The 10,392-nt window shown below is 41.0% G+C and overlaps 1 protein-coding gene across 5 annotated transcripts in view; it reads right to left on the bottom strand.

Moving 5' to 3' along the window:
* Positions 1-7,376: 7,376 nt before the first annotated feature.
* LOC121711550 (clathrin coat assembly protein AP180-like) overlaps positions 7,377-10,392 on the bottom strand; it is a 38,103-nt gene continuing 35,087 nt past the window's right edge. For all 5 annotated transcript variants that reach the window (XM_042095238.1, XM_042095235.1, XM_042095232.1 and 2 more), the window contains 2 exons: positions 9,379-9,486; positions 7,377-8,973 (listed from right to left, as the gene is read on the bottom strand). In XM_042095238.1, the coding sequence (XP_041951172.1) occupies positions 9,400-9,486 (87 nt within the window). In that variant the 3' untranslated portion in view covers positions 7,377-8,973; positions 9,379-9,399. The remainder of the gene's footprint in view (positions 8,974-9,378; positions 9,487-10,392) is intronic.

The raw sequence follows: 10,392 nt of genomic DNA, 5'->3' as shown, positions 1-10,392 counted from the left end.
CATTGAACGGTGCATCCGATTTTCACAAATCAGGCACTTTTGGATTCCCTGGACCGACCTGAGTTCATTGACTCCTATTACGTCACTTTTCGCCATTTTGGACTTCCGCCATATTGGATTTAGTCCAAACTCTACGAAAAGTTTCAGCGGTCACAAATTTCATCCGATTTTCACGGAACTTGGCGGAGATGATCTTCTGCCCGAGCCGCACAAACGATACTTGTCAGATTTTTCAATTTCATTTTTGTTTGCCCGTGACAGCCAATCAAATATGGTGATGAACCCGCCAAACAGGAAGTGGACTATCATCTCTGTGACGCTTTGAGTTAACATAACAAAACTCGATACCATTAGTCAGGACACTGTCCCAATCACTCACAGCAATTTTTATGCATATACATTGAACACTCTAGCGCCACCACCAGTTCAATGCTGGACATGCGTTCATGCGCGTGATCCTTGACCTATTTGTCTGATTTTCACAATTGAGGTAGTGTCTGAATCCTTGGACCATACAGAGTTCATCGACCCCATCCTATCACTTTCCGCCATATTAGACCTCCGCCATATTGGATTTAGTCCAAAGTCTACAAAACGTTTCAGCGGTTACAAATTTCATCCGATTTTCACAGAACTTGTCGGAGATGATCTTCAGACTGAGCTGCACAAACGATACTTGTCAGATTTTTTAATTTCATTTTTGTTTGCCCGTGACAGCCAATCAAATATGGCGATGAAGCCACCAAAGAGGAAGTGGGCTAAATTCTCGGCTATGCTTTAATGTATGAAGTCCAAACTTGGTACAGGGATTTGGTATCTGATTGTGATGACACACTAGGAAATTGGCATCATTTGGCCTCTATAGGGGGCGCTGTAATACAGGAAGTGGGCTCATATCTCAGCAACGCTTCATTGTATGAAGTCCAAACTTGATACATGGACATATTAGCTGATTGTGAGGACATGCAAGGAAAGTGGTCTCATTTGGCCTCTAGGGGTGCTGTAATAAAGAAAGTGAGCTCACATCTCAGCAACACTTTGGTGTATGAAGTCCAAACTTGGTAGAGGGACATGGTAGCTGATTGTGAGAATGCACAAGGACATTGGTGTAATTTGGCCTCTTGCTGTGAGTGCTTGCTCATGCCATGGCAACGCCATTCCTGCTATAGCGCACTGCTAGGCCCCCGCATTGCTGCTTGCAGCTATATTTTAATTTCAACTTCACCATGATGATGGAGGATGTTTTTAAGAAGAATCTCCTGTCACAATCATTACCACAGCCAAGTTCAAACTGGACTATTGAACTGAACTGGCCTGGAATAATAAATATATTATTTCATACCAACGATATAGTTCGATGATATTGTTAAATTAAATGGTGAGTTAATTTTACGCGTGTATAGAGGTGACCAAGAAGCTATTCTTGTCCAAAAAGTATTGCTACACCACCACGATAGGCTACTCAATATGTTGTCCAACAATGGTGAGTCATTTTTCCCCGTACTGGATTTGAGGGTTCCCCTGCCAAATCCCACTTTAACCACTGGACAGACACTCGAAAATCATCAAGACTACATTTACTTAGGTTACTGTCCACGTTATAGGTCTATTGTTTATTCAAACAGATTATCACTATAAACCCACTAGTTATAAGATAAACATCTGTACACAAAAAGTCTCTAGGCTACTTACTTTTTTCTAAGTATAAGTATAAGTATATATACTTTTTTGATCCCGTGAGCACACAGTGAACACACAGTGAGGTGAAGCACACACTAATCCCGGCGCAGTGAGCTGCCTGCTACAACGGCGGCGCTCGGGGAGACAAACAGACAAACAAACACCGATGAAAACATAACCTCCTTGGCGGAGGTAATAACTATATAACAGTATGCACACACACAAACCCACAAGAACTATATACAATATGCAAAATAACTATATCCAGCATGCACACGTACACAAATGCACACTCTCTGTATATAGTTCTTGTATAGTTATTGTGCATTTTTGTATGTGTGCATGCTGGATATAGTTATTTTGCATATTGTATATAGTTATTGTGGGTTTGTGTGTATGTGCATGCTGTATATAGTTATTACCTCCGCCAAGGAGGTTATGTTTTCATCGGGGTTTGTTTGTCTGTTTGTTTGCTTGTTTGTCTGTGTGTCTGTTCATCTGTTTGTTCGCAAGATAACTCAAAAAGTTTGGGAGTGATACGGATCACCGTCTGGATCCAGGAGGCGGTTATGTTTTCGCTTGGCGGAGGTCTGCAGTCTCGGAGTGCTTTTCTAGTTTCGCATGGCACACTTAATTTCTTAATCTGTCTGTCCATAGGTCAACACTGCCTCCTTACCAAGTTTCTTAAAGGTTTTCACCAACTCACCCCCCCAAGTATACGTGTTTACCTTGGAAAAACAATTTTGAGCCTGGCTTTATCACACTATCTGCTTTTGTGTGTATGCAAATTAGAGCATTTTTAATGAGATAGCACCTCATTTGCATATGTAAACATTAAAATATAAAAAACATGCAATACATTTTTTTCTCATCTTAACATAAGTAACCAACTCAGAAAGTTTCATGGTGATATCTATTATTTAAATATTTTACCCTATTCACCTGTACTGCCACCCTATTTATGCTAATTATGCAAATTACCCAAAGTGCAACTTTAGGCAACCAAGTTGACTTCCACCCACTAAGCCTATAGATGACATTTCTGCAATAAAACTTTAGGGTACTCAACATTTCTGGGTTTACTATTGGGCCTATGGGGATCACGACTAGACTAACATGTCCATCAGTGATCACTCTCATCTCATCTCATCACCCCACCCCAAGACCGATTTGTTTTTATTTCATGGATGCTCCGCCCTACGTCAGCTGCATGACATTACATTTACTAGGAAAGGAAACATAGGAATCACATGAATGTAGGAAACGAAACCTAGGCTATGTTCGTAGGCTATGTTCAAAACGTTTTCATAAAAGTGGATTGAGAAACGAAACACTCGTCAAAAAGCAAGAGATTAGGCCTAATCAAATCTGAAATACAACCCCAAACAGAGAAAGTTGGGACGTTGTGTAAAATGTGAATAAAAACAGAATGTAATAATCTGCAAATCTCTTAAACTCATAGTTGCAAAAAGGACACAGACATATCAAATGTTGAAAATGACAAATTTGACTATTTCATGGAAAATATATGCTAACCAAATATATGGTGCGGTGTGGAACTTCACCCATCTCGGGGATTTTGGAATGGACCACCCTGCTGAGTCCTCACCCCAGTCGCGCGTGAGATGGTGGTCACTGAGATGGTGGTCACTGACCATACCTGCGCAGGTGTCGACTACCCCTCACCATGCCTTAGTTATGCTGCTATAGCATAGTGCTGTCATGGACTTCTCATGTGCCACACCGTACAACCCCCTCCCCTCTCCTCTCTCCCCTACCCTCTTTCTCTCAACTCTCCCTCTCTTGCCCATTCTCACTATGATTTACTGTAACAATATATAGCACTACTGATCACTTCTTGACATTAACCACATTGATTTCAAGTAATACTAACCCATTCTACATTTCTCTTTCTTCTCCCTTACTGTACCTCACTTGTGAGGTATATCATCACCAGTCATCAACCATCCGTGTGCCTGGCCCTCCTCTTACCCATCCCACCTGAAGTCCCATCCTTGACTGCTGTATTACTGTCCCCCTACCTGGATTCCTGGCCCGTACAGCCCCATCACCTGCCTATGACAACTCTGCCCGGATTCTGGCCTGTCTGCTGACCCACCACTGGCCCCCTCACAACTTTCTTTCCTGGACAATTCCGACGCCGGACTTTTGCACTTTCTCTCACTAAATCATGATTATGCTTTATCATACCGGATACGTAATCATCCCACCTTTTTCCCAACTTTCACCTCAGGTGCTTTAAACACCATGTGCTATTCTCTACACCTGACTATGCATTTGTCATTGTTTATAGACCTTACTGTCCTGTATTGACCCTAGGCAGATGGGTCAGGCTCTTGAGTCATGGATCTGCTCGAGGTTTCTTCCTATATGTATCTCCAATTCTAGGGAGTTTTTCCTCGCCCCTGTTACCCATGGGCCTTCTTTTCTTTCTTTCTTCCTTTTCTTTTCTCCCTCTTTTCTTTTTCTCTGATTGCCTACATTCTGTAAAGCGCCATGATACATGTGTAATGTTTTGGCGCTATATAAGCACAATAAATTAAATTAAATTAATTTTGAATTTGATACCAGCAACATGTTTCAAAAAAGTTGGGATGGGGGTAACAAAATGCTGGAAAAGTTGTGTAATGGTAAAGAGAATAAAAAATGGAATGGTTCACAGCTAATTAGGCAACATGATTGGGTGTGAAACTGGCAACATGATTGGGTGTGAAAAAGAGCATCCCGGAGAAGCAGCGTCTCTTAGAAGTAGGCCCAAGTATTCATTCACTCTGTGTAAACCTGTGTGCACAAATGATTAAACAATGTCATTGTAATGCTTCTTAACATGAAATTGTGACATATTTAGGGAGTTCATCATTTACAGGACATACTATTAATAAAACATTCAGAGAATCCAGAGAAATCTTGGGAAACAAGGGAAAGAGCTGAAAAACAAAGTGGATGGCCTCAGATGGCACTGCATCAACACCAGACCTGTTTACAGACCTGTCATTGTATGGGCTCAGGAAAACCTCTGATAACCATTATCTATGTGCCCAGTTTGTTTCTCAATTCAAAAACTGCAGCTAATATTGTATTGAGACATGATACAGAAAATACCACCCTCTTATCTGGGCCTGAGCTTGTTTAAAATGGACTGAGGTAACATGGAAAAGGTTCTGTGGTTAGACCAATCAAAGTTTGACATTCTTTTTGGAAATCATGGACTCATCTGGGCTAAAGAGGAGAGGACCTATCCAAGTGTCCAACCTATCCAACTTGTTTTAGTGCTCAGTTTGAAACCAAACATCTATGACGGTGTGGATGAGCATTAGAGCCTACAACATGGGCATCTTTCACATTTGGCAAAGCACAATCAATTCCGAATGATGTATACAGGTTTTGAGCAACATATACTGCCATCCAGGCAATGTCTTTTCCAGGGACGACCTTGAATATTTCAGGAAAACAATGGCAAAATTAATTCTGCACATATTTAAATAGTATTTCTCCATAGAGGAAGAGTCCAGACCTGTCTGCAGTCCAGATTTGTCAAATTGGGTGCATAATGGAATGAAAAGCATGACTAAGAATACCCCATACTGTTGAGCAACTGAAATCCTACACTATATCGGGGAGTAATGGGACAATATTTCATTCCCAAAACTGTAGCAAATGGTCTCCTCAGTTCCTAAACATTTACAGAATTGTGTTAAATGAAGAGGTGAAGCAGCACAGTGGTAAACATGCTCCCGTCCCAACTTTTTTTGAAACATGTTACTGGCATCAAATTCAAAATTAACATATATATAACATATATAACTTTCCATGAAATAGTCCACATTTTAATTTTCATTTGATATGTTGTCTATGTCCTTTTTGCTGCTAAATACGGGTTTACGAGACTTATATTATGACATTCTGTTTTTATTTGCATTTTACACTTACAACGTCCCCACTTTTTCTGTTTTGGGGTTGTAGGCTAAGCCGCACTGTGTTTGTGTCAACGATTCCCGACTAGACACTGAAAGACCAGGGTGCATGAAACTTGTTGGGCATGTAACCCCACAAGGATGACATAAGACCATTGTTATTTGTTTTGATCGTCCCCATCTTTGGCTGACAGGTTCAAAACTGCACAGAATTTGAAGTGGATCATTATGACACCCTCTGAATGCACACACATACAGTAGACACACAGTAGACATGTAGGCACACGCACATGCATACACACACACACACACACACAAACACTCACACGCACACATGCAGGCAAGCAGGCACACACACACATCCCATTACCCCAACTCATCACATGGTGTGTATGTATGTCTAATTGAGTGCCTGTCACTTTAAGAAGAACGTGACCGTAATTAGCTTTCAGTCTCATGGTATTAAATTAGTAGGCCTAGTTGCGCATAGTGCAAGGATATGTGGATTTAATTAATCATGTTTTCTATGTCATTAGATAAAATAAATGTTCAAAAAACTAACAAGTCAAAGAACATCTTTCTGGGAAGTGTCTTGCAATGTTAATTTCTATTAGTAGGCCCATGGAAATGCACCATAGTTTATCTTTTATTTATTTGCATTGTAACGTTTGGAGGAGCAGGATATAGAAGCAAGTAGAGCAGTACTGTAGCTGTTTAGTTTATGATGGTTGTTAAGTTAACAACAATAATAAACTAAGTGGATAGGCCTACTTGCTTCTATATCCTGCTCCTCCCGAGCTACTGCTTCTCAACTCGTTTTCACTAATACAAGATGAGTAGCTCTTACATCACATTTAAGTTCTAAAACAATTATTTCAGACATCATTTACGAGATACAATTAATTTACTTTTGCTACCTTGGTGCATAAACCCCTAATAGGCAGTAAAGGTATCACAGTATCGGATAGGCAAGCTGGGAATTTAGCTAAGCTATCTTACTCTCCCGTGCCACCGACGCGCCAGGAGAAACCCATCTTTGTCCAGACAAAATTATTACCAGGACTATGGGCCAGGCCTTGCATGTAGCTCTTCATTTCACATAGAAATGACATAGTTGCACACGTGCACATTTTTGATCTGTCCGAAGGCCTAGACTGGACTAGACTGAAGCCCTCCTCAGTAACTGCCCTGATCTTGGCCTTGTATTATTACGACTGCTCGCGTTTTTTTTGTCAACGATTCCCAGGACACTGAAAGACCGGGCTGCACGAAACTTGGTGGGCATGTAGCCCTACAAAGACACAGAAACATTGTTTTTTGTTTTGATCTGTCGTCCACCCGCTGCACCGGGCCCCCCGAAAGGGAGGGTAGGCCGGACAGTTTTCTGTGAATATCTCGAGAACTGTAGGGCCTAGGATGACCAACTTTTTTTCGTATGTTGGTCTCAAGGGGCCATGTATACCCATGCCATTTCCACTAATTTTAGGTATAGTGCCACCTAGTTAAAAATGAAAAAGCAAAAACGAGGCGGTGTAATTGCAGGTATCTTTTGGCTGACAGGTTCAAAACTGCACAGAATTTGAAGTGTAGGGTGCGTCTAGATTTCTAGGCTACAAAGCAGTTGGAGTGGAAACTAAATCCACTATGGGCTATTGTTGTTTTGGGCTCTTTTGTATGTTTTCAATGCAACGACCATCAAAATACTCTATGTGTAAATTTGTGTACATTTCACTCACACACCAAAAGAATAACTGGCTTCTCTTATCATCTCTTCAGATCACTGTTTTTATTGTATTTCAACAGTATGCACATGCACTTGGGCTCAGGAGCTAGGTTATTCAGATAAGTCAAAAAATTAAAACAAAAATAACAAGAAAACAATCAAAAGCAGTCATTCATGGAACACATTTCCCCCTTTATTCTTTTTTTTAGTTTGTTTGTTTGTTATCTGTTCTCAACACTTCACCACAGTTTTTTTTTTTCAATACAGAAACAAAACACTGAACATCCAGTTATATTTCCATCCTCCAGTCACAGGGTTGACAGTCTCTGATATGGCAGATGCTGCTGCTGATCATTGGGATGCAGCCGGACGCTGAATACTGTCACCTTTCACTGCGGAGCTGAGGAGAGGAGGGTTGGGGGGGGGGGGGGGTGCATCCAATAGGCTACTAGTCTTCTGAATATAGATAGAGATATATACACATTGGGGATACAGTATTTCCACTTCTTTCCACTAGAGACTGTATGCTAAGCATTTTGAACGCAGTAACTAAAATATATGAAACAACTTTTTTTCATTTAAATTCAAAATAAAGACTAAAAGATATCTGCATTGTTTGGTCAACAAAATAAAGTCTAAAATGCATAATGTGGCGTGTCATATGTGACACGTGTAGCACACATTCAGGCGAGGAAAAGGGGCGGGGCAGGAACAACAGAAACAGGAAAAAAAGAACAGAAAAGAACCTGGGCGTCAACACATCAGGGGGGACTTTTAGTTCTCTTCTCATGGCGCTGGTGCTCTCTTAGAGATAAAATAGGGTTCTTCATTTAGTACCCTTCAGAAGGTTCTACCACAGGCACACTCTTTTGGAAGAGTTTCACTGACCTCCATTCTGACTATGAGAAACTCATCAGAAATGTTCAACCCAAATAAATCCAATTATAGGGGAACTTTACGTGGAGCAAGGCCTATGGAGAGCTTTCAGATTTTTTTTTAAGGAACTAACAAAGAACCCCAGAGAACTATAGTTTGTGAGTGTAAGTAGGTTCCCAGCCAAGTGCTGGCTAGGTTGAGTTGAGTTGGTGTGTGTGTGTGTGTGTGTGGTTAGGGAGGTTACACTTGTGAAAGTAGTGAAATGTCTGCACCACGACAACAGAAGGGGGGCCCTATGAGATTAACACACACTGAACATCGTTTATGTATTTGTTTACATGTTTACTTTTTTGCCCACAGAGAAAAAAAAACAACTTTCCCAAGCCACTCTGCATCCCCAAACCCCCATCGCAAAGAAGCCTAAGGACAATTTCCACCTAGCTCTGTCCACTGGGCGGCTGACTCCTGTTGTGACTGCACCATAGCTAAACATGATTTTCTTTTTTTTTTTTCTTTTTCATTTCCGCTTCATTTTAATTCATTTTTCACTGACCGAAGTAAAGGATGACATTAAAATACGCACACACAATCACACGTATACAGGTTCACATCCACTGTTTGTGCTACAACATTAGACAGAGAGAGGGAGAGAGAAAAGGGGAGAAGAAGGAGAAGGAACAGGTGACCAGAGAGAGGGAGAGAACATCACACACCCATATCAACAGGACTCCCATACCAGCAGGGCTCCAATCAGCTTTACTGGGAGCAGAACAACACAGAGAGAGAGAGAGAGAGAGAGAGAGAGAGAAACAGACAGACAAAAAAAGAGCGAAAATATAAATAAATAACTTGCAAATACAAATTGATGATAACACTACATTTCATAATAATAATACAATATAATACAGATTTCAAGGTCAAACAGACTTAAACTGGGGTCTGTGTGTGAGGTCAAGTCTGTGGTGAGTGTAGGAAAAGGAGCATGATGAAACAGCTACGCTACGCCATATGGTTTATAGTTATTATATGGAAAGGCTCTATAGGAAGCATTTCAAGGTTAAGGTTAATATTGCAGTACAGGGGGATGTGTGCTGTGAGTTTATGTGCGTGTGAGTGTTGGAGAGACAGCTGTACATATGACAGGGGAGGTAAGAAACTGTTTACCTGACAGGTTCTATAGGATCTCTATAGGAAGTCCTTAATGTTGAGGTCAGCCAGGGGGTCTTTGGGGGGTGGGGGCTTCCTGGGGCTCTGAGCCATAGCAGGGTTCATCTACAGGGGGTTAGTAGCATATACACACACACACACACGCACGTTAGTATATCTCTCAGTGGACACTACTATCTCACACACACACATGGTAGACATAGTAATAAGAGTCTGTGGGTGCAAGTCTCGCGGCAAAGCAGTAGCAATTATGGGAAGGTAGCCTACGCCAAGGCCTGGACTCTGAAATGGGTGAGACCACTCTGTTGAAGTCAATTTAAATACACCACATGCAACCAGCCTTAAATCTGATCTGTCTATCGGCAAATAAATGAAAACTTTCCTTTATCGTAAGAATGGGACATCCTATAGCCAAAACACCTAAGCGATATTGACCCATCACGGCAGGGTGTCCAAAACTAAATTTGTCATTTGTTGAATTGATATTTGGAGTTCAGAGAGGTTTCACATCATTATTGAAACTAATCTCTAATCTCAACTTCATCTGTGATGATTGTTAATTAAACAGGCCTATCTAACCAAACAGACAGTTCAAGTTCATGAGAGCACATGTCTTATTAGGCTATAGGCTACGGCTTGCTGGTGCTGCTATATTAGTCGCCTATGTTCCCACCCTCTGTTTCCAATATTTGATACACCATTTTGCTGGTATAGCTAGTAGAATAATGTGCAAATGATTGCCTTACTACAAATTCCAAATATATGGATGGATAATAGCGTGATGGAAAACAGAACGACCTCCAAGTCTATGACAGGGTACCCAAACTTAAATCAGGTAGGCTATACCAACCTGGTTGTGTAATTTCTCTTCTTTAGACCTTAGTCCACTCTCCTCTGTTCATAGCCTACAATAAGTGCTTCATTTGGAAAATATTAGGTGTTCAGAGAGTAGAAGAGAGCATAGGCCTAATAGCCTATAGTATTTCAATGTATGACCCACAACATATATAA

Source organism: Alosa sapidissima, chromosome 6, assembly GCF_018492685.1.
Source record: "Alosa sapidissima isolate fAloSap1 chromosome 6, fAloSap1.pri, whole genome shotgun sequence".
Taxonomy (NCBI): domain Eukaryota; kingdom Metazoa; phylum Chordata; class Actinopteri; order Clupeiformes; family Clupeidae; genus Alosa; species Alosa sapidissima.
Note: the sequence above shows the minus strand (reverse complement) of the source record. Positions and strands in the feature narration are given on the sequence as shown.